This window comes from Elgaria multicarinata, chromosome 9 (assembly GCF_023053635.1).
Source record: "Elgaria multicarinata webbii isolate HBS135686 ecotype San Diego chromosome 9, rElgMul1.1.pri, whole genome shotgun sequence".
NCBI classification, from domain to species: Eukaryota; Metazoa; Chordata; class Lepidosauria; order Squamata; family Anguidae; genus Elgaria; species Elgaria multicarinata.
This window is the reverse complement of record NC_086179.1, coordinates 78,634,691-78,660,376: the sequence shown is the minus strand read 5'-3', so window position 1 is coordinate 78,660,376 and position 25,686 is coordinate 78,634,691. Positions and strand designations below refer to the sequence as shown.

General features: G+C 40.9%; 1 protein-coding gene across 1 annotated transcript in view; it reads left to right on the top strand.

Moving 5' to 3' along the window:
* Positions 1-25,686, top strand: part of SLC2A13 (solute carrier family 2 member 13) — a 122,036-nt gene that overhangs the window by 53,266 nt on the left and 43,084 nt on the right. Inside the window, exons 5-6 of the mRNA XM_063134134.1 lie at positions 13,337-13,500; positions 16,430-16,550. Coding sequence (XP_062990204.1) covers positions 13,337-13,500; positions 16,430-16,550 — 285 coding nt within the window. The remainder of the gene's footprint in view (positions 1-13,336; positions 13,501-16,429; positions 16,551-25,686) is intronic.

The window sequence follows — 25,686 nt, the reverse complement described above, 5'->3', positions numbered from 1 at the left end:
ACAGGCTTAAATCTTGTTTTATTTTTAAATAATCTTGTAAAAGCAAATGGAGTTATTCAAATACAGAAGCAGGTTTTGACTTTTACATTTTCAGAGTTTGAATATATATATATATATATATTTGAGAAAGTGATGTCATCAGAAAGATGGTAGAATAATCTGTAGCTCCAATCCATCACCCAGATAAGCTTCCAAGATCCTAAAAATAAGCTGGTGAAAACAAAATCAGAGCGCTATCCTGCACTGGGGAATGTCTCAGGGTCCTGCCAATCCTAAAGAAAGACAGTTAGAAGCTTTTTTTTACTTAAAAAATTAGAATGGCTGAAAGAGTCCTCTCTGACATCAGTTAGATGGGAAGGCTTAACAAGATGGCTAAAGATGGCATAGATAACATGTCAGAAGTAACAGAACAAATAAAGCTACTCCGTAAGGACCAGAATGACACCATAAGGCCTTTGAAAGACTCTATTGAGGACATAGTGGCTAAGCTAAATGACACTTCTACAACAGCAGACAATGCCATGGATCTGGGGCTGAAACACCAGAAGCAGATTAAAAACGGACTTTGATGAATGAGGAGCTAGGCCAAAAGATAGAATCCCTGGAAAAGTGAAGCAGAAGAGCTAACCTCAGAATTCGCGGGATTAAAGAAGCAGCTGAGGGAAAGGAGATCATTAACAGAATAGCTTATTAACACCTTCCCCTCACCTTGCCTTATATCCTAAGCCACAGGCTGGAGCTCCCCCAAGAGACATTATAGTCTGAGACATATATCAATAACTTCTATGGGATCTGGGAGACATTTATTAATTATGCTAATAACAATAAGGACATTACTGTACCTCCATCAACTCATGGAACATGCTGGAAAGATCTGCTAGAATAAGAGTTTGATGGGGTGGGATCGTTTTGATATATTTTCCTTTAGCTCTGAATATAGAATCATAGAACAGCAGAATTGGAAGGGGCCTACAAGGCTATCGAGTCCAACCCCCTGCTCAATGCAGGAATCCACCCTAAAGCATCCCTGACAGATGGTTGTCCAGCTGCCTCTTGAATGCCTCTAGTGTGGGAGAGCCCACAACCTCCCTAGGTAACTAGTTCCATTGTCGTACTGCTCTAACAGTCAGGACATTTTTCCTGATGTACAGCTGGAATCTGGCTTCCTTTAACTTGAGCCCGTTATTCCATGTCATGCACTCTGTGAGGATCGAGAAGAGATCCTGGCCCTCCTCTGTGTGACAACCTTTTAAGTATTTGAAGAGTGCTATCATGTCTCCCCTCAATCTTCTCTTCTCCAGGCTAAACATGCCCAGTTCTTTCAGTCTCTCTTCATAGGGCTTTGTTTCCAGACCCCTGATCATCCTGGTTGCCCTCCTCTGAACACACTCCAGCTTGTCTGTGTCCTTCTTGAATTGTAGAACCCAGAACTGGCTCCAGAATTATACAGTTACAATCAATCTACTGTGTCACCTGATTAATTTGGTTAGATGCTGATCAAGTGTATCAAGGATATCCTGTGTTTGATTATTGTGTTATGTTTGATGTGACTGGATGTTACATTCTTTTGTTATAAATGTGAAATTCAATAAAAAAAATTTTTTTTAAAAAAGAATTTTTTTTTTGCCATACTTTGATTTGTTCTTATATATTTCTCCTTTCCAAGCCCAAAGATTTAATCATTCTCTCTCCTGAAGAGAAAAATCTAATAAAGCAACATTTGCTCCAAGGCAGGCTAAAAACAACTGCTAGGTTTTACCTGACTTTGTGTCTATGTATGTATCTGTTTGAACATTCCCTTATTCAAGAAACTGAAATATTCAATACAATACTTTTATGTGTCTACTCAGAAGTAGGTCCCATTGAGTTCAGTAGGGCTTGCACCTAGAAAAGTGCATATAGGATTTCAGCCTCAGTCACTTTCTCCAAGCCTTTACATTCTACTGTGCAAGATCTAAAGTTTATGGAGAAGTATATGAAAAGATGATAAAGAAAGCTGAGAAACTGGTTGAAAGAGTTAAGTAACAAAATTTTATTAGAAAGAAGATTTCCAGTTGCATGTCAACCATTACCCTCCCTTAAAATGATTTCCATTCACCTTTTGTCAGTGTACAGTTCTATTTGTTTTTAATGTGATTTAAAATTGAGAAGCTGCCGTTTTTGAACAGGTGGGCTATTTCCCCCCCCCATCTTACTTATATATCCATCACAAGGCACTCCAGGCTTGTTCATGCATATTGTACAGTTGTATACACATATATATCAAAGTAATGTTGATGCTGTTTGTAAATAGTCATAAAGGATTGTGAGCAACTAGTTTGTATCCAAATGCTAGCAGTAACTTCACATTCATTAGGGTGAATTCACACATGCAAGTTCATTACTCAATGACTTTAACATCATGGTGACTTTTTATAAAATAGCCATTCTTGTTATAGAAATATTCACTTATAATAAACCAAATTTTTATTGGTAATATAGGAGAGTTATCATATAGAGGGTTTTTTTTTTACAAAAGGTTGATGTATAGTAGAATGGATTAGTGGAATGGCTTTTTCATAAAAAACATAATATAAATGATTCTATTGCATGGTACAGTGCATAATTGCAGGAGAAATGGAGGGTTTTTGTGTTTACATTAGCCTGATCTTGCCTATGTAGTCATTCACTGTGGCTTATTAGAGCAGAGCTGAACCATGAACAAATACAATCTGTGTAGGAAGGAAAAATTGTAAATCAAGACTGATTTTACTAACTCTGTATAGAGACCGTAGTATATTCTGACTTTAACTTTCAGGCTGCATATGTATTTTTTGTTAGCATACTACATTCCTGTTTATGTGTATTTACTTAAAACCCAATAAATAAGGACAAAATTCTAGTCAGAGTGGATTCTACCTCAAGGTGGTATTTGGAGAATCTCATAGATTGTGAACATGTCTTGTTTGGCCATCCTTAAGTCGAGCCATGTATACTGATTTATTTATGTATTCATATTTATTCTTAAGACAACCTAAGAACACATTGAAGGCAATACAAAATGCTTATGGAAACCACTGTTTTGGGAATGGCTTATTAGCTATTCAAAGGCTTTACCCTGCCCTCTTTTGCACAACAGTGGCAGTGCTGTGTAATTAAACCAAAAGGTTTAGATCCATAGAAAGAAGGAGATGGGGTAGCAAGCCCTGATATTTTATAGCAAAACAGACACACAAATAATGCAGATTCTTTGTCTCTGCAAATGACTCGCTTCCCTGCCGCCCCTCTCTCCAATCGCTTTCCTCCCAGCTGAGGTCACTGAACTGCTGGAAGTAACCTCAGCTGGGAGAAAAGTGGAAGGCAAGCTGCACCGTGTGTGTGTGTGTGTGTGTGTGTGTGTGTGTGTGTGTGTGTGTGAGAGAGAGAGAGAGAGAGAGAGAGAGAGAGAGAGAGAGAGAGAGAGAGAGAGAGAGAGATCATGATTCTGTTTTTCTGTTAAAATTGGGGCCCCCACTCCTCTCTTGTCTCATACTATGTGTTCTCTGTTAAATGCATGGAACAAGTGTTGCTGTCACTACTTGTTTAGCTCTCAGGTATTATGAGACAAAGGTTCGTATTAAATGCAAGGCTTCTGTCATGCCGTTCTCCATATACTGCTCTGTAGCAGTCAGTTGTTCTGAAATATTGTTAGTGTTGCTACTATACAATACGATAATATGTCTGTATCTCTTTACCAAGGCAATATTTTGGGCTAAATGTAGGCAGTTTGGTTTAGTGTTTAATATTCATAAGTGAGGGACTGCAACAAAAATGCCTGTATGTGTCTGTGGGTGGGTGTGCCTTCCTTCAGTCCTCTCCCATCTCAGGCAGCAAACTGCCCAGAACTGGGCTTGAGGGTTACCCGGGAGGCCTTGAAAGTGTAAGTGAGATTGGTGGTGAACTGGCCCAGTCTGCACCTTCAAACTATCCCTGTTACAGATGGCTCCCCCTGCCGCGCTCCCACGTGGTATTTTTTTCTTCTTTTATATTTGTTGGTGTTGGGGAAATACTTCCCTTTTGTGCATGGGTGATACTATACATATAGGCCCTTGAACTTAAACATCAGTTGTTTCTACACCTGCCTTTCCCCCCGGGATCGTCCGGGGATCATCCCTGTGCATCCAAATGACACACAGGGGATCCCGGGAGAAGGCAGGGACGATCCCTCCATTTTCCTGGGATAATCCTTAGGTGTAGAAAGGGCCATTGTTTATATTGGTCCTTGAACCTGAAAATCATAAGTATCGGCACCTGAACACTGGAAATAGAAGGAATGATACTACAAGATGTGAATGACATGAAGCACCTGGAGAATAAACTGCACTTGGGCTCCATTGGCAAGGCTATGGGTGCATGTTCCTGATTGTAGCTTTCAGAAATTAAAATCTGGGACTTGTAGCTGCGAAACATTTTCTCTGTGGGTTCCCATGATCACTGAGTAATCTGTCAGAGCAGATGGAGCAGAAGCAAACATTTTAAGTTTGTATGTAACAGGAGCAGACACTGCCAAATTGCTACTCAAATGGCACACACTTAAAGATTCCATGGCCCAGCAGTTTTTGATATTTTGGCAGTCGGTGGGTAAAATCAATGAACTTTCATGTGGACTTAATTTTAAAATAAAATAATAATAAAAATAATGTTTTAATAAAAATAATAATTGCTGTTGCTTCAAGTAGCAGTGTGGCTGTCCGGCAGTAGTCCCTTGAACTTTGGGACAGAATGTGTCATGGGAACAATGCCAGGGACATTTGAGAGCAGGGGAAAGACGGCTACCACTATTGACATTCAAAAGCAAAACCTCTGTCAATTTGCCTTTAAAGGTAAGCCCACTGCCTCCCAAAGGTTTTTCAGTGTTACCCTCCCTGGAACATCACCAATGTCCTCCCTCTGCCCTTCTGTAGGGACAAATGATCCCATGAAAGTATTGAGGAGGAATATTTGGCCCGGCTTAAATGAGGTTATATTTTATCTAGAAAGCAATGTTTAATTGGTCTTAAGGTATATTGCATATGTAATACAGCTAGAAAATAATTGCCATATATTTCTACCTGGATGCCTAATTGTATGGAGTACTTCATTTGTCCTGAAACAGTAGCTTGAGTGATAGATAATATACTTAGGCTGAAAACATAGCCATATCTGATTTGATATGGGGTGGTGGAGTGCATAAATTAAGTGTGTAACAGCCTTTAAGTCATAATAGAGGTCCAACAAGTTGTCAGATAGAGAAAAGACTCTAGGCAACCATGTAAGTAGTTCAAATGCTCTTTTTGAATGTATATTGATAACATTAAGACTTTGATACAAGTCTGATATAGGTCATTTTAGTTCAAAAGAGAAAAGGCACTCTTCTTTGGATCCAAAGATTCCAATCCAGCAAAGGGTCATGTGAATGGCAGGGGTGGGAGTGGTTTTTGCTGATTCACTCTACTCCACGCCCCATCCAGTGGAGTAATTTTGAGAGTGGTGGAAGGAGGATCAATGAAATCATTTTTCCCTTTCTGGACATGGGGGTATCTGCTGGATGCTTCAAGGGTTGTCTAACCCATGGCTTGTTTTAGAGTTATTTGAGGGTTGTCTAACCCTCAAACAACCCATGCTGCCTGGGTTCACAGGACACAACAAGCCAGGGGAAACCAGAAACCTGTAGATGCCATCCAGAAATGGTGTCTATGAGTACCTGGCATGTCACAATAGCTCCCATGGGTAAATTAAGCCACAGTGAGCTATTTTTTCAAGCAAACCAGCCCATTATAGAAAACATTGAAGGATCCTGATTCATTCATGACACTAAACAATCCATTGATGGAAGGTCTTTCATTTGTTTAGCTCCTGCTTGCAGCAGCAGCAGCAATCGGGCAGTGTGTACTTGTAAACAATATGCCATGGTTCTAGATGAATTTTGGCTTATTGTGACACATGAACTGGCTTGATGTTTTGACACTGGGTGGCACTAAACTTAGCTATATCTGGATGGAGTCAGGAGTTTCCTGTTGCTCCTCTGTCTTGTTTAAGAAAGACATTCCACCTTCACATTGCTTCTCCTCCTTTGAGGTACATGTGGTGAGGCTCTTCGCTCCACTGCGACTGCGGGTTGCAGTTCTGTACCGCCCCCCAGGCTCGTCCTCAAAATTTATCTCTGATTTTGATTCGTGGCTGTCCTTTTTCCTCTCTGACAACTGTCCTACTCTTATCCTGGGTGATTTCAACATTCATGTGGATGACCCTCAAGATGCTGCAGCTCTACGATTTCGCTCATTATCTTCCTCTTATGATCTTAAGCTTTGGTCTGATGCACCCACACATTCCCTTGGACACTGTCTGGATCTTGTTCTCACTCGGAATTGCTCTGTGTTGGACTTTTCTACTGCTCACTTTCCGCTGTCAGATCATCACCTAGTTTCTTTCAATATTACTCATAATCCTCCTCCTTCACGTCCCGCTTCTCGCTCTTGTCGTGACTTGCAATCTATCAATTACGAGGCTTTTTCCCAGTCTCTAGCCTCCTCCCTTCCTTCTGTCTGTTCGGCTGTCTCCTTGGACTCAGCTGTCTCCTTCTTTAATTCCTCCTTATCTTCAACTCTTGATAATCTTGCTCCATCTACAACTCGGATAGTTCGCCCTTCTCAACCCCAACCGTGGCTCACCTTTTCCCTCCGCTACCTTCGCTCTTGTTCCCAGGCAGCTGAACGCCTTTGGCGTAAGACCAGGGACCGGGCAGACTTTGTCCATTACAAATTTGTACTCTCCTCTTTCTCTTCTGCCATCTCACTGGCCAAACAGCAGTACTACTCAACGCTGATCCAGTCAAATGCTAGGCATCCTCAGCGGCTCTTTGCGTCCTTCAATTCTCTTCTGAAGCCTAATCCGCCATCTCTCCCCGCCTCTCTGTCTGCTAATAACTTTGCCTCTTTTTTCAATGCTAAAATCCAAACTATCCGCTCTGATCTGGCCAGCTCTGCTCCTCTTCCAGTCCCTGTTCCTCATCTGTCAGCTCCTCCTGCAAATTTCTCTGCGTTTCCTTCGGTCTCTGCGGATGAACTGTCTACAATACTGCGCTCTTCGAAGCCTTCCACTTGTTCTCGTGATCCGATTCCTTCTCGCGTCTTTATTAATCTTATTCCTGCTATCCTCCCTTCCTTGCTACATATTATTAATCTTTCTCTGTCCTCTGGTTCATTTCCTTCTGCTTTTAAACATGCTACAGTCTCTCCCATTCTCAAGAAACCTACTCTTGATAGGCTATCTCTGTCTAACTACCGACCTGTCTCTTTGTTGCCGTTTGTTTCAAAGATCCTGGAGCGTGCGGTCTACTCTCGCTGTCTTGACTTTCTTTCTAGTAACTCTGCTTTGGATCCATTTCAATCTGGATTCCGTCCTCTGCATTCCACCGAAACAGCCCTTACTAAGATCACCAATGATCTCCTTACTGCCAAGTCTAAAGGCCATTATTCCGTTCTTATTCTCCTTGATCTAACTGCAGCCTTTGACACGGTTGATCATGATCTTCTCTTAGATTCCCTTCATGACCTTGGATTTTGTGGCTCTGTCTATAACTGGTTTGCCTCCTATCTAGCGGGTCGCTCTTTCAGCGTGTTGACTAATGGCAGCTCGTCTTCCTCCTTTCCCCTTTCAGTAGGGGTTCCGCAAGGCTCGGTGCTTGGCCCGTTGTTGTTTTCCTTATACATGTTGCCCTTGGGCAAGCTTATTCAATCTCATGGTCTCCAATATCATCTGTACGCCGATGATACACAACTATATCTGTCATCTCCGGAACTTTCTCCTGATGTTCACGATCGTATCTCGGCATGTCTTTCAGATATCTCAGCTTGGCTGCTTCATCGTCGCTTGAAGCTTAACATGGCAAAGACTGAATTGCTTGTTTTTCCTCCTAAACCTTCTCCTCATCTCTCATTCTCTCTTACTGTCAATGATGTTACGCTTACTCCGGTCAAGGAAGCTCATAGCCTTGGCTTTATCTTCGACTCCTCGCTCTCCTTTATTCCTCATATTGAGGCAGTAGCTAAATCTTGTCGATTTTTCCTGTATAATATTGCCAGGATTCGATCATTTTTGTCTGTCTCTTCTGCCAAGACGCTTGTTCATGCACTGGTTATTTCACAGTTGGACTACTGCAACCTTCTTCTCTCTGGCCTTCCTTCTTCTCACATCAGCCCGTTGGTTTCTGTTCACCACTCTGCCGCAAAGATCATCTTCTTAGCACGCCGCTCCGACCATGTTACTCCGCTTCTGAAATCTCTTCATTGGCTTCCAAGGGCGTTGCTAGACGTACCGGGTGTTCCGTCGTTGAGGAGCGGTGAAAGCGGCTTTTCCCGTTCAGCCGTGACGCCTCATCATCCACACCTGCCTTCGATTTGTGGCGGAAGTTTGCGCCGGTTGTGCTGCTGCCGCCGCGAGAACGGTTGCGCAGCCACACCGGCCTGATTGCCGCGGCTTTTTTTTTCGCTCGCTGCACGGTTTGCGCACGTCCGAAAGACCGCAAACTTGCGCAGCCGTCAGCGATGCCGCCGCCGGCCCTGGCGGCGGCAGCGGCGGCAGTGCCAGTGCCAGCCGAAGTGCTGCTGGTGCTGTTGAGGGTCAACATTGATGCGCTCACTTCCTGATGGGGGTCGTGGCGGGTGTCATATGACCCGAGGTCAATCGTCTGCATGGCCACTCTGTGCCTACATCTCCCATCATGCCTCTGAGGTGTCGGCGGCGATGACCGCCTCTGTGCCCTCTGCCCCATCCCAAGGAGCCAACCCACATCTGGCCGTAGCCATGGCAGCAGCCCACAAACAGCTCTGCCCTCTGCCAGCCTGGTACCCACACTAACAGGCAGCGTACAGCACCGCTATTATGCGGCCACGGTAGCTGCCCACCGCAAGGAGTCACCAGCCACTTTTCCGGTCCTCCGTTCCTGCGCAAACTGTCACTGGGGAAATAAAAAAAAAAAGCCGCTCCGCTGCGCTGCCCCAGCTGCCGGACTGCGCGCAAATGGCGGAGGCGGCTTGACCGAAGCCGCTGACCACTCCCCCTTAGCACGCCTTTTCCTGCCCAGTGCGGACCGCAGTGACCTCACATCCTCCCACACGTACTCCGAATTACCGCGGGACAGCAGGAAAAGGCGTCCTAAAACTCACTTTTTTAAAGTCGGGAGAAAGAGGCTTCACCGCGGGATAACGGCGGATCCTCGTGAACGTCATCTGGAAGCCTCGACGTGACTGCGGAAGGTAACGCGCGCTAGAGCCTCGTCTAGTAACGCCCCAATTCACTTCAGAATCCAATATAAACTTCTCCTGTTAACCTTCAAAGCTTTTCACGGTCTAGCTCCTTCCTATCTCTCCTCTCTCATCTCACACTATTGCCCCGCTCGTGCTCTTCGCTCCTCTGATGCCATGTTTCTCGCCTGCCCAAGGGCCTCTACTTCCCTTGCTTCGCTTCGTCCATTTTCGTCTGCTGTCCCTTACGCCTGGAACTCTCTTCCAGAACATTTGAGAACTACAAGTTCAACCACAGCTTTTAAAGCTCAACTAAAAACTTTTCTTTTTCCTAAAGCTTTTAAAACTTGATGTTGTGCAGACTTCTACTGTTACTTTCTACTGTTAGTTTTTCCCTACCCTGTGCCTGCTTACCCTTCCCTGTACCTGTTGGCATTCTCTTCCCCTCCTTATTGTTTTACTATGATTTTATTAGATTGTAAGCCTATGCGGCAGAGTCTTGCTATTTACTGTTTTACTCTGTACAGCACCATGTACATTGATGGTGCTATATAAATAATAATAATAATAATAATAATAATAATAATAATAATAATAACTAGCTTCCTGACTGGTGGTCCCTCTGCTGCAAAGGTAATATTTCTCAAGCCAGAGATTTACCAAGCACAGTACTTTAAATGTACAATTTCATCCACCCTTCCTCCATCCTCCCTTTTGCACACATCCCTAGTTATGGCATTCACTATAATTTAAACATACCAAATAGGAAAGAATACACAATTCCTCAGCCTTATGAAAATGCATTAACATTTTAATTTCATACAGAGCTTTATCCCCTAGTGAAATAAGTCTTTTGAACAAAATAATGGAAGTATTTAGAATTCTAGTGAGACTTCAAATATTAGTTTTCACACAGAAAAAATATTCTCTTCCTTTTCAATTTCGATTGAATGTATTACAGCAGAAAGTTTACCTTGCACAATTTCCCCCACACAAACACACACACACCTACTTAGCTACCTATCCCTTTGGAACTACTTAATTAACTTCAAAAATAACCCCCAAGCCAAACCAGAAAATTTCTGGGAACATTGGTTATTTTTTTTATAAGTCGCTGATTGGTTACATTAGGGCAGTTGATTATATATATAGAGAGAGAACATAAATACATACAATATGCTAATCTTAATTTTAAAGTTATGTTTCATATAAGAAGTACAGAATACGTTGTTGTTAGGATTGAATCGCCAAAGTATACTTCGGTGTCATGGACAGATTGCTCCTATGATCCTGAGTGAGCTGTATCATTGTAGCAAACTACAAATGAAGTATTTACTAAATACATTCAGTGGGTGCATGCTTTCCAATGATGACTGATCCCTATTTGGCTCATGTTGAATGGTATCTCTACCTATAAAGTTGAAAGTATGTGTGTGGGACGTATGTCCGGAAATGTTTACCCACTTCCAGAAGAGTTAGAAATTTGAAATTTAGCATGCTGATAGGTCTGGCTATACAATGCACCAGAAAAATCTAAAAACCCAAAATTTGGGGTTTTAAGTATTTTTAAAGAATTTAATTTAAAAAACTAGGCGTATGCCTACAACTCCCAGCATGCCTTGAGCAGGAGGCCAGACTTAGCAGGCTTTGGCAGCCATTGTGAGTGCATAGACAGGTGACTGCTGCATGCCTTTCACAGCCCTAAGGTCAGTCTTGAGTAGTCAACCCAATTCCACATAAAAGGAAACAACCCACATAAATGGGCTGTGTCCATTTGTGGTGCCTCCTCCCACATGCCATGAATGGTTTTAAAATCATAACTAGATACAACAGCATGACTTTGAGAGGCCAAACTCTGAACATACTCAGAGGCACCCCATCCTGATATTGCTGTGTTTTTTTTTCAAAATCTGGGGTATATGTGTGTGTGGCCTTCACCCTTAAGAGGAAGGGAGGAAGGGGAGGCACTCTGTGCATGAAACAGACCCAATGAAAGGGGGCAAGTGCCCGCCCCTTCAGTACAGGTTCCTGATGGAGCATCTGGTGGACAAGAATCACGGGACACTGCTGTGATTTGACAGTGAGTTTCCTATGAGGAACAAACTGTCCTTTTTATAGTGTATTACTTTGAGCTGTTAGTTTTACTTAAGATCTGAAAATCTTAAGCTACTCAGAACTTTTTATTTATTTATTTATTTATTGCATTTCTATACCGCCCAATAGCTGAAGCTCTCTGGGTGGTTCACATTTTTAAAATGCTCAGTTGCTGTCTATTCTAGTTAATTGTGATACCATAATGAAAAGTCAAATTCCAACTTCTAATCAAAGAAGGTCTCCTTTTCCATCACTCCAAAAGCTTTTGGAGTGATGATTAAAAATTGCAGGCAGTAAGCTAGAGCTGGATGCAATTCATAGATAAGAAAGGAACAAACACATTTCCCTTTAAAATGTCAGTACATAATTGGTAGGAAAATTAAGAAGGGAAGGGGGAAATTGTAGAAGTTCTACTACAAATTGGTGTATTAGATTCACCTCTCCCTTGTAAACACATCTTTAAAATCAGCTTTCTAGCTGTTTTATTGCCTGTGCACCTCAGTATTATTTTCTCCTGTGCTACCAAAATGCCAGTGCTGCCCTTCATGTCCCATAAATTGTGGTGTTGGTGTAGAATATTTTACTCCCAGCCTTTCTTCTTCTTCCTGTCCTAAAATAGCATTGTCACTTCTGCTCCAAGTTACACCACCACCCCTCACCCTCCTCCAAGCCTTAGAGATCAGAGTGGCTAAAATGACACTTCCTAGAAAGTATGCTGTTATCACAGCAGCTCCCTCTGGTGGTCACAATCTACAGTAGCAGCTAGATTGAGAAGCATTAGGTACCCTATTGAGTCCCCAAATGTTGCTGGGCTACATGATCACTGACTGTATGCCATGCTGGGGGGTGGGGTGGGTGGGTGATAGAGGATGGGGATGATAATTCTGCCCAAAGTTTTGTTGAACTTTTTTTCTCTCATGAGCATTTGCTACATCTAAACAAAGATTTGATGTTGCTCCTCATACCACTGAAATTTGAAATGCTCCAAAAGCTTAAACCACTTGTAAGTTGTCAAATACAATTATTCTGAAATGCCTGCTGGGTGGCTGTGATGGATTATATGGCAGACCATGCTAGTGATGAGCACCTTTTAGTCAATAGCATATATATGTAGCCGATGGCTGGTTAGCCACTGTGTGAACAGAGTGCTGAACTAGATGGACCCTTGGTCTGATCCAGCATGGCACTTATTATGTTGTTATTTCTGAATGTAGTTAATGCAGTGTGGACACTGGAAGGGTGTAGCCTTCTTATTTGATTTACGGCAGTGGGGAATATAAATGCCAATTTAAGAGTATTCTAAGGGAAGCCAGAAATCGCATTCCACATGACTGTGGTCTCTTTCTCTTTTTCTCTCTTTCATACATTTCCCTTTGGCAACCTTATCCAACTTGGTGCCCTCAAAATGTTTTGGGCTGCAACTCATAGTATTCCTGATGCTGCTGAAGTTGGCTACTAGTTCCCAGTTCCTTATTTCCACCAAACTGAATAAGGACCCAAGGTTTCAATGCTTTTGCACCTAATACAAAGCTTAGGGCTACCTCACATCGTATATCTCCATAGATTATGGAGGATGTCCCTTGAAGATAAACGAGAATTCTTTCTAATCAACTTCAGCATTGTACATTTCTGAACATTGGCTACGCTGACTGGACCTGATAGATACTGATATATAAAACATCTGGAAGGCACCAGGTTGGGGAAGGCTGCCCTATGGAAATAATACCAGTGTTTTGCTCACATGGCAACCCTAGGATAAGCTGGAGTTCCAGAGCCTTCCAAGTGACATGATTCTAATGTCTCCCTGGTCAACATGTCTGTCAATACAAAGTATAATGATACCTGCCTGTTTGTTTCCTTAAAAATAAAAAAGCAAGTGCCTGGAAAGGAAAAAAGCTCATACTGTGTTGTCCGAAATGAAAACCTATACATTATATCATGTTTTAGCAATGCCCAAATAATTTGGCTATACTTCCTATTTTGTTTTATTCATATTTCAGGTACTACAGTGCAACCATTCTGCAGATGTCTGGTGTTCAAGATGACCGGCTTGCAATTTGGCTTGCAGCAGTGACAGCATTCACTAACTTCATTTTCACTCTTGTTGGTGTCTGGCTTGTTGAGAAAGTAGGGCGCCGAAAACTCACACTTGGAAGTTTAGCAGGTATGTGTATTCTACCAGAGAACTTTGAGCAAAAATGTATTACAGTGTGCATGTCAGTGAGAAGATGCAAGTTTATTTGAACATTTAAATGCCATAACAATTAAGTTATTATTTTTTGCAAAATGTTTATTATTTATTTATTTACTACATTTTTATACCGCCCAATAGCCGAAGCTCTCTGGGCGGTTCACAAAAATTTAAACCATGAGGAACATGATAAAACAACCAATGTTGTTCTTAAAGCATTTTAAACTAATGAACTAGGTTGATGTGATTTAGAGCATTGGGTTTGGAAGTGAAGGCCTGCTTTAGTTGCTTGATCAGGTATGAAGCACTGGGGTGGTGCTGGGTAAGTCTTAGCTCTCCCTAGTGCTAAGACAAAATGTATTAGTAATACCTTGGAATCAGGAGAAATAAAAAGGCCTCATAAAAACAATTCTTTGTACCAGTATTTTTCCTAATTAATGCAAGGTAAGATCCCACTCTGAATCTTGTATTTAAGTTTTGAAAAAGGGTGTATTGAGATATGACTAGTCTAGGTCTCAGCAAAAGAAATAGCTATTATCAAGTCAGGTTTGGATTGATGATGAAATGGCCATGATATGTTCACCTTTAGTTAGAGCTTGTTGCAGTGAGATACATAAAATGATGTCAGAATCAAGCTTATGATATATAACTATTATTAATTTAGGTTTCTGCTTCAGTTCATTGTTGTTTTCCCCCAAAAATCACTTCAAGAACCTAAGAGCTAACAATACAATGTACATATCCTAGATTTTTTTTTTAAAAAAACTACTAACTCTTGTACTGATGGATAATTTTATTGATATATTTAAAGCATTTATACCTTGCTGTTCAGCCAGCAAAGCTCCCAAAGTGGCTTACAAATCAATAGAAGTCACGTAGTCTCTGCCTTCGAGCTTACAACCTAAATAAACATGGCACAATAGAAAGGGGAAAGGAAAATCAGAAAGCTCAGGTACCGATTAATGTTGTATAGTTCTTATAATGTCCAGCTGTGATAGAAATGGGCTGCTCATATTTCAAAAACAGGCCTTGTTGGGCGTCCACGAAATATCCTTGTGACCCAACCTTTCTCCAAATTTCTGTAAAGCAGCAGGATGGGGCCTCAGCCTCCTGTGGCTTAATTGGAATCTCTTGCTTATTCTTTCTCCCACCACTGCAGGTAAGGCTCAGGGCCCCCTGATAATATCCCCTTCCCCCCAAACAGGTGGTCTTAGTTTTCTGCCTCACAGGGCAGTTGGTTCCAGTGGGCCCAGCCGTCTTTGTAAAAGCTGTAGGAGATTGTAACCTCCATCATCTTTTTCTGACTACTGATGGATATTTTTAATATCCAATCCCTTCCTTTGTGTGGAGCTATACAGTTAATTCAAGCCAAAAAAGAGGAATAATTATTTTGTCTGTTTGCTGATTCTCTAGACATAAGGATGTTGAATTTTCAGCATATTCAAAGCTGCAGATGGAATGTTACTGACTGATTTCAGTCATCACAGCTCACTAGAGGGACTGGATTTCAGAGTAAATGAAACAGACTTTCTAGTGCTTGAACATGCTTCAGCATGTTTCAGCAGAATGGGAAAGAAGGGCTATTGCCAATCTTTTTTTTCAACACTTCTACATTCACTCGCTAAAGAAGCCTTAAGCAAAGCAAGTATATAGCATCTTGTTAGTTCAGAATTTTAAAAACCAAAACCTTAACTCACTTGTGGACACAATGGCTGCCTCCACACCAGGCTTGTGCTGAGTCTGATGAAAGTTTCCAAGTAACCTCTGCCCGTCCTTGCCCTAGCCTAGGGGAGGTCTAAAGTTTGCACTGTTGTATTCACACTTTCAAGGAAGACTCTCTTGTGCCTGTGAAGGTAAAGGCAGTAAAGCATTGCAGGTACAGCTACAAAGATCCAGCCCCCTTTCTCATGGAGACGTGAGGATAAATACTTTCTTATCAGGGTTCCATGACACCTTTTTTTTTCTTTGGCATCTAAGGTATGTCTTCAGGAGTGCAAGCCCCTTAAAAACTTTTATCCTATTCATGGTATTTGCCATGTTTTCCTCTACAGAGATCTTCATGTGATATTTATTAATAATGTCACTTGTAAACTTATCTGTCACAATGCCTCCCCCCACCAAAACAAACAAAGGCCATATTGGTGTACTAACTTTAGGTACTAGACCTTTATTAAGCATAATGAAGTTATTATACTAGTGTGGATTTTTGAATTTTACTTATCTGTGTTTCCGTTCTCCCTGTTTTACTGATGTATTGATTGATGCTGTATGATTTTATTGTGTTTTATTGGTTTTGTACTCCACTTTGGGATCATCTTATAATGAAAAGCATGTAATAAGTTGTATAAATAAATACTAAAACATCTGTTTGCTTCACACTCAGATATGGGGTGGTATATAAATGTAATAAATAAATAAAATAAATATTATGAGATGAATTGACTGGATTGGCAGATAGGAATTGGGTGCTCTTGTGGCCTTACGTTTCTTTCAGATGCTGTTCCATCTGATCATATAGGTGTGGGCACATGTTGACTGTCTAAATTTTGGTAGGGGTTTAATCAACAGTAACAACCCTGTCTCCGCACATCCATGATTACTTTAAAGCAAGTGCTATGTAATTCTTTCCAGCACTGCACCATATTTGCCCCAGGGCATGTGTGCTGAGGAGATTAGTGCCTACTAGAAAGGCATTACTGAAGTGGGCAAAGCCAACCCAATTTATATAAACCAGAGAGCTTCGGCTATGGGGCAGTATAGAAATGTAATAAATACTACTACTACTGCTACTACTATCCTTGTTTAATTGCTCATGAAAAAAATTTCTGCTAGAAAAGAGACACACCTTTGCATTGTTAAAGTTCTGTGTTATGAAATAAAGTGCTTTGTTCCTCTATTGTAGGCACTACCGTTGCGCTTGTTATTTTAGCTTTGGGATTTTTGCTGTCAGCTCAGGTTTCACCACAAGTCACTCTTAATCCTGAAGGCCCTTCAAGTCAAAACTCTACCTGCACAAAATATAGGTATGTTACCACAATTTCTTCACAAAAACGTATGATGTTCATCCAATTTTTCTAGTTCTGTACAGTATAGACCTTTATAATTAAGGATTTTGTGTTCAAAACACTCTAGGAATGTTTCTGTTCCTTCAATCATAGGATTTATTTCATTGCAGCTGTGATTTGCCAGTAAGCAATGTTGATGGCTCTTTGTATTTTAATTGCTAGTAATTAGATATTAGCAAAATATGTCCTGGCCTCTTAACTAGATTTTTTTTGCAATCATAAGTAGCAAAACCTCAACTTCAGTGTAGAACAGAGACCCACTTTAACATACCATTCTACAATCATGAGCAGAACAGTTATTAGGCCATAAATGGATTCTCTAAACCCTTTTGACAACTAGAAGACTGTTATTACAACATTGGAAGGATGAACATTCACCTCCTATAATGCAATGAATTGAGGTCCTTACAACACTTTCAAAATTTGAATTGGTGTCATATAAACGTCACTTTCAAATGGATACTTAGTTGGATATTTGGCCCACTTTTGTTGAAGCCCATGTATAATAGCTAGTAAGTTGTATGAATTTCATGCAAATCCATGTATGTGTATTTAAAAAATGGGGATTTTTAAATTAAATTTGGACGGGTGCTGCATTAGGGACTCCTGCTTTAGTGGTAGGCTGAATTAAAATCCAAATTCATTAATTACAAAATTAAATTCAACTCTGAGTTGCTTTGAATGTGCCTCTGTTGCAGAATGAATAGGAAGTGCAAGAGTTTAGTGCCTGTTGTAGGAACAGTGCAAGTTTCTTTCTTTGTTAGAGATATGTGAAAATTGTACTTTAGATAATGCACAGGTGAAGAGGAACATGAAAGAGGCCTTGTTAACTCCGCAGTGCAGTCAGAATTGCTGTAGCCGCTCGTGTTGACAGCATGTTTGTGAGGTTTGGTGTTGTTGTTTTAGTACCTTATTTAGGTACTTACAGTATTTAGTATCTAAATAAGGTCCTTTTTCATACCTTTAGTACCTTATTTTAGTACCTTATTTACCACTTCTGACCAGGTTTGTTTAGTGTTCAGCCAAATAAAGAGCACTTGGAATCATGTTGTTGTCTTTGGCAACAGCTGTGGTCAGTCTCAGAATGAACAGATTATACATAAGCACTGAGCCTATATCATGTGTCAATTGAATACATCATATGATGCTGTGAGTGACCTGGATTATCATGAAAAGTATTGCTCGACAGGGGATAACTAAATGGGTGGTGACCTCCAATCATAGCATGTATGTAACAGGAAGTTGTGCCGAAGTTTCAATATCTCGGCGGCGTGTGTGTGTGTGTGTCTTACATTCCCCCCGCCCCGCCCCGCAGGGAATGACTTGATGTACCTCATACTACCAATATAGGAGCAAGTCAGTGTTGCACTACTCTTCGTGTAGTTGTCTCAGCAGTTCTTTTTATCTGAGTAAATAATCATGATAAATAATTCTTGGTGTGGATTTTGAATTTTGAATGAAATAATGTCAAGATGGCAGGAAGTCACTGCTAGATAGTATTACATGTACTGAAAGGAATGTCTGTGGCTACTGTTATCCATGCATTAAAGCAGGACACATTTTAGTTTTTTTTCCTGCTGTTAATACCTTTAGGTGATCAACAAGGTTTTGACTTCTTTCAGTTCTGTGTCCACTTGGCAAAGGTGAAACTTTCACCTCTGGTTACATAAAATCCTTGAGACATTTACTGCTAGATCTTTCATGATAACACATTTGTAAGAAATAGCTTGGTGTAATTGATTGATACATTAACTGTAGCCACAAGGTGGCCTGGAAACATCTCTCTATAAAGAGGTTAGCAGGAAAGCAAAGGAAGAGGGCAGTGTTAAGTTTTATGCTAGACATATTTATGGGAAATATATTTTAACCAATTTGTTCCTGTTTTTTTTCTCATCCTGATGAAAGATACAACAACATTTGGCAAAGCAGGTGGTGTAAATGAAAGAATTATAAATTAAGAGAATGCAGCAGAAGCTGATCTAAGCTGGATAATGTGATCCACAAAGACCCTTGCAATATTGCTAGTTCTGCTCTAAGGAATACATTGCATTAAAAATCAGCTTTTCTTCTAAATGCATCTACCATCCATAAATGTGTGGGAAACAGTTCAGTGTTGTAGATGAAGGGCTACTTCTTCAGTACAACATTGGATGGCAGTTTCACAAGTAAGATCTCAAAAGGTGAAGCCTTACTAGTGGACTTAAAATCAAAACATAATTTATTTATTTATTTATTACATTTCTATACTGCTCAATAGCTGGAGCTCTCTGGGCGGTTCACAAAAATTAAAAACATTCAAAGTATAAAACCATAATATAAAATACAATATAAAAGCTCAACCAGATAAAAACAGCAGCAATGCAAAATTATTTATTTATAATAAATAATGGTATACCATATGTCCCTGTGAGTGATATGAGTCAAGTATATTTAACCAAAAGCCGAAGTGCGCTGCCATTGTAATTAGGGAACTCAGGTGGGAAAAACAACAATCACGCCAGAGTTCAGAAAAATAAAATATGCAATATATTACAAAAATAGAAAGATTAGTTACATAAGCAAAACTCTGATTGGACCAGTGTTTAAGGGCATGAGAGAGGGGGAGGTGTAGAGGGGAGAAGGGGGAAGATTGTGGCCTTACTGGCTTCTGCGATCCTCCCTGGGCATCTTGATGGCGGTGCGACATCCAGAACAATGTCACAGCCACCATTTAAAAAAAAACACAGGGTGAAGAGTGCACTTGTGCTCCAGCACAAAAAGTAAGGTGTTGTTTTTTAAACAACAACAACACAACCCCGCTCCCCACCCCCCACCTCAATGGGCATGGACTGCCGCATTGCAGCTCTATGCCCATTTCAAGTGTCCCGTTACTCATTGGGAGGACAGAGGGACCTGGGAGCAGTGGCCACATAGCCCATGCTCTGCAGGATGGTCCCGGAACTGCAGAAAAGCTGGCTTTTCCGCGGTTCCCGATATCCCGGGGGAAGTCCCCGGTCATCCCGGGTTGCCCCCAGGATCCCCTGTGCATCATTTGGACGCACAGGGACGATCCGAGGCCTACCCCGGGATATAGGGCTGGTCTAGACATGCCATATGTTGTTAAATCTATGAGGAGAGGTAAATGTGAGATGAACCTAAATTAGAAACGAGGAGGGTGATTGTCACCAAATAGGCAATGAAAGATCTTAACTAGGTTAGAAGAAGGTATACATGCAATGCTTTCCTAGATGCAGTGCAGCTGACCTGCTTAGAAAGAGGTAGAAAGAAGACAGAACCAAAGGCTAGAGAGGCACTTTTAGGTCCCTTAGGCCCTTGTCTTATATGCATTTTTCTTGGATAGAGGTTTGGAAAGGGAAACACAGGCAGGTGGGGAGAGAGGATAGGAGTGTGAACAAAGCTAATTTAGGAGGGGGCAGTGTGAACCACTGAATTTGAAGTAGGCAGAGACTGGATTCACATGATCACCACAGCCCACCATAGGTTATTTAAGCCATGGTGGGTAGAGGTGCGTGCTGATCACCCTTTTGAATATTCAAGCTGCAGTGGGTGGTCGCCATGGCTTATCATGTTGTGCGAACTCGGCAAGGATGGCTTGTGTGAGGGCCACCCTCACCAAGTTCACACGACAGCTTGAATATTCAAAACGGCTGCAGGCACACACCAGAAACTACTGTGGCTTAAATAAGCCATGGTGGTCTGCAGCGATCATGGAAACTGATAAATGTTAAAACCTTGATTTTATGGAGGGGTTTCCCTTAGGATCAAAAGAGTGGTAGGAGGAATCTAAAGTATAACGGTGGGATTTAGTTTTCCCTCCATAGGCATTTTGTACAAAAGTGCACAGTGAAAAGGGGCCCTAACCTTGATGGATGATAATTAGTGCTAACGTATTTAGTGGTGGGTAGCAGTGCCTTAGGCGTGGAGCTTTCCATTCTCTGGGCTCTGTGATGGCAAATTCAAATGTTGCACCTTGGTTGATTTGATTACATTAGGAACTAGGGAGGGAAGAAGGTATATTACAGAAGTCCACGGCACACCAGAGAGCAATACAGAGAGAGAGAGAGAAAGAGAGAGAGAGAGAGAGAGAGAGAGAGAGAGGAAACCACTCCCAGATGGTATGTTAAGGGAGATTGTACAGTACGTCTGGTTTCTTCCCTGTATGTCCATGCTTCTGCTTTGCATAGCTTCTTGGACAAACCAGATATTTTTTTATTCAAGACGCTAGGGCGATACTTCAAATCACAGTGAGGCTGGGCTCCCAGATAGCATGCTCTCATAAATTCAGTTGTGGGTACAATGGCAGGGGTAGGGACCTTGATATGACTATATTAATTTAGCCGCTGATGTGATGTTTCTCCTTGTGGTGTGCTAGTAGTTTCCAAAAACACAAACAAGCTGGTCTTATTTCCTAAGCTGTGGCTATCACAAAGCAATTCTGCTCGACCATGTGTGTAAATTGACCAGAAATATAGTAATAAGTCAAATGAGAGTAGTAGCGTGCTATTTCATGTGCATAAAACGGCCAAACTGTCTTTCATAAAGAAATGTGTTCTGGACGACTCAGTGAAGTTTCTCTAACGGTAGCATAGTATAACTTTCTCATTTGTGTGGTGATTGTATGTTGATTGACCACATCTTTCTTCCCCCAGTACATGATTTCTTCTCTATTACTAGAACAAGATTGAGAGCAGAAGTAACTTGAGATGATAAGAACAAAATTGGTTTCACAACTCACGAAAGTAATTTTAATGCACGTGTTTCCTTCAAGTGTAGGTTATTTGAAAGGAAAATAGCAAGAAATAGAAACATCTGTTGAAACAAAGGTACAACTTATTATGGCAACTCAATTTTAAAACATAGTTTGTAGATAATGGGAAAAATAGGCTTTAATTATGGGGTAAATTTAGTGGAGAAATTGAAGCTGAGATATTAGCACATTGGCAAGCATTGTGGACAATGGATCCATTGCATCACCTAATGTGTGGGGCATTCTTTCAGCCCACCTTTCCTACCCACAAATGAAGTTGGAGTAGGATGGCACTCAGACCATATCAAGCTAGCAATTCTAGACCTGAATGAAACTAGGTTGTTAATTGTGCTCTATAATTTACATTTATTATGCAATTCATTTTGTATTATTTCAGTGGTAGTTAGCATTGAGTAGAAAAGGGCTCTGCATAGATACTAATAGATCTGCTGAAAAACGTAGTTACATGTATTTTTAGAACTGCTATATATTGCCCTTCCTTTTTAAGAAGGTGTTGGGCTGTGAATTGTTTGGCTTACTGATTGTTTTTTAACTGTGTATGGAAAGGCCAGGTAGCTCGGGGCCCTCCGGATGTTCTGGACTACAACTCGTAGCATTCCATACCAATGGCCATGCTGGCAGGAAGGTTCCCCCCTTTTTCTTCTAAACAATGTCCATAATTGGTCAGAAACCTGGTACCCTCTGGATGTTTTGGACTTCAAATCCCATAAGCCCTAGCCAGCATGTCCAGTTATCAAGGATGATGGGATGTGTAGTAAGAACATCTGGAGGGCACTACATTGCCCACCTCTGGACTATAAATGTTTGTTTAGTTTTCTGTCCTATATATATTTTTTACAGCAAATGTGCACAAGAGCTGTCCAGCGCTTGCAATAAAATAAATGCTCGTGTTGTACTTTACAAGTAGGAGTTTACAAACCAAGATGGCTCTCTTACTGTTATATTATGTTTACAGAGTAAAACCTACAAATATCAAGTGAGGGGGTGCACATTCTGTTCAATGGAAAGATAAAGTGTGTGTGAAGCAGCCTTTAGGCATGCATTGTTCTTTGAATTTTCTCAGATTGCTCTGAAGCAATAAAAGAAAACTTAACCTCATATTAAACTGCAACTCTAGAGATTACTTCCTTTGAAGGGAAGTTAATTGGAGGGGAAGATTATATAAAGTGACATATAGAACTATTGCAAAAAATAAAACCACAAGGGTGTCAATCCCACAAAGGTTTCGATAGTTTTCAGTTAACTTATAATCAGGGAAGTAACCCTGTTTACTCTCTTTCTCTGTATCTTTATTCTACTTGGTAATGCATAATGGTCTAGAATTATTATTATTATTATTATTATTATTATTATTATTATTATTATTATTATTATTATTTCAGTCTGTCTTTTGCCCAATGCTGGTCCTCAAGGCAGCTGTACTAAATTGAAACATATACAGTTAAAAACTATAAATAGAAATATACAAAAGTTACAATATAATTAAATATGCTTCAATATTAAAACATTTAAAATACATAACAATTTAAAGAGTCCTATGCATAGATGGAGGTCCAGACTATTTGCCAAAGGCCTGCCGGAACAAAAATATTTTTACCTGCTTCTGAAAGCACATCAAGTAGGGTGACCATTTGAAAAGGAGGACAGGGTTCCTGTATCTTTAACAGTTGCATAGAAAAGGGAATTTCAGCAGGTGTCATTTGTATATATGGAGAACCTGGTGAAATTCCCTCTTCATCACAACAGTTAAAGCTGCAGGAGCTATTCCAGAGTGACCAGATTTAAAAGAGGGCAGGGTACCTGCAGTTTTAACTGTTGTGATGAAGAGGAAATTTTCCCAGGTTCTCCATATATACAAATGACACCTGCTGGAATTTCATTTTCAATATAGCTGTTAAAGATACAGGAGCCCTGTCCTCCTTTTCATATGGTCATCCTACTTCAAGGAGGGAACCAGTCTAGCTTCCCTGGGAAGGGAGTTCCAGAGCCCTGGAGCAGCCACCAAGAAGGTCCTCTCCCGCGTTCCCACCAGACATGCCTGTGATGGTGGTGGGACCAAGAGAAGGGCCTCCCCTGAAGATCTCAAAACACAGGCAGGCTCATAAGGGAGAATATGATAAAGTTTACACAACACCCCTGTATTGGTTCAAAAATAACTTCTTCAAACTCAGTTTCCCTTCTCAAAGAATACCCATTTAATTTCTCATCTGACCAGTGCCTTAACTAAACATTGGAGATCTCAAATGTTTGCCTTGTTAAATGACATTCTTCCCAGTTTTGACTGAGAGTGTTACTAAACTTTTAACTCCTGTGTGGTACTCATTGGTTTTACCCATCCCCACCCCTTTTCAGGGAATGGTGGGCTGGAGGCACCACAAACATGCCATCTTTTCCCATCCCACAGGATTGCTGGTAGGGAAAATTGAGTTACATATATTTTCAGAATTGACATACCCTTTTCATTTACTAAATTGTATGTTTTCCCTTCTATTTTAGGAAATACGTTTTAGAGGAGCAGAAATACCCTCTTCCAGGCCCAACCCTGAAACCTATAACTATTCAATGAACAATTTGGGTTTTGTAGCACAATAATCCTTTTAAAAGATTGTAGGCTAATTTATTGTTTTTCTTGTTCACAATCAAACATCACAGTCTCAGCTATGCATTGGAAGAGATTCTTGTGCTCATTTGCCATTTGGATTTGCTATTCAGTTCTATTAGATAATACAAATATTCAAAAATCCAGTTGGGCAATACCTTTATTAGGACCAAAGATTGTACAAGCTTTTAACTTCCATAACTTGAATGGAAATCTTAGATAGAGAAAGATTCCTATGCAAGTCTTTCTCCAGGCAAATGTTTTCTAGGGCTAGTTCTATACAGAGTTCATGTAAGGTACGGAGGCAAACTGTTGGCCCAGCGCACACAGATTATGGAGTTCATCAGTGACTGAGTCATCTTCACAAAATTAACCTTGCAAATGTCGTCATAGCAGTCTCAGTCACTGACTGAAATTAAGGCATTTGTACTTAATAATACTTTTGTGTAATGTCTCAATTGTATTAAAATGAAAAATAAATGGAAATATACATTTGCCTGTATGTATTGAGAGCAATGAACTTGGATTTCATTATATACTGGTTTGAGTATTGATCTAATGGGTTGTACTGATATTCCTATTCCTTAATGGTGAGCTTTTCATTCATTTTACCTTTGCTGCCTGCTTGTGCCTTGGGCAGTACAATTCTATACACGCTTACTCAGAAGTAAGTTTCACTGTACTCGGGTTTATTCGCTGGTAAATGTGTGTTTAGGATTGCAGCTGAAGCGGATAATTTGTTCTCTGACAGAGGAACTTTGCCATTGGCTTACATTAGGGATGGGGAACATCTGGCCTATGGGCCTGATAAGGCCTACAGGGGTTTCCCATCCAGCCTCACGACTTCTACCACTGAGGAAAAGCTCTTATTTCCGACCAGCAGCTGAACAGAGATAAGAGCTTTCCTGCTAGGCAGAGGGGCCAGGGAAGGAAGCTGCGGAGTGATGCTTTGTTCTGAGCCTGGTCTTACAGAGGCTTTTCCTACTTACTTCTGAGTAGATATACAGAGGCTGGCTTAGACTTAAGCTGACCCCAGCAGGGCTGCTTCCCCTAATTTTACAAAACAATTACCAGATGAAATGGTGGAATATTATCAAAGAGAAACTATGCACATATGGGCTCTCTACAGAACATCTACTAACCATAGGTTTAGAAAAAGCCAAAGACCTTGTTAAGCAGCGTATATGGGATATTGAACTGCAGAATGATTTAAGTCAAATCCTATATATTTACCGCTCTCCCCAAGATATACAGGGTGGTGGCCCTGCGGCCTATCTGAGCTCCCTTACGTATTATAAATACAGATGGGCGTTTACTAGGGCTCGCTATAATGCTCTCCCTTCCAAGTTCACAAAAGGCAGATATCAAGGAATTCCAGTCCCCCAAAGGTTATACCCAAGTGATTCAGGTGAGATAGAGACATCCTCTCATGTGATTTTACGCTGCTCGTTCTACTCAGAGGCTTGGTTAGGTTTAATCCATCCTCTACTACAGGACTTCCCAGGTAACACTGAAGAATTTTATACCAAGTTTCTCCTTGCCGATAGAAACCCCTCAGTTACTTATAAGGTTGCTAAATTCTGCCACTTGGCTATGAGGACACGTCATAACCTATTAACCTTGGAGGACTGTTAAATCTCTGGGAGATGGGAACTAAGGATCTGTACTACTTTGTATGGTTGTTGTTGCTGGATTAATGTTGTGCTGGTCTTGGACTGTAATAAAGT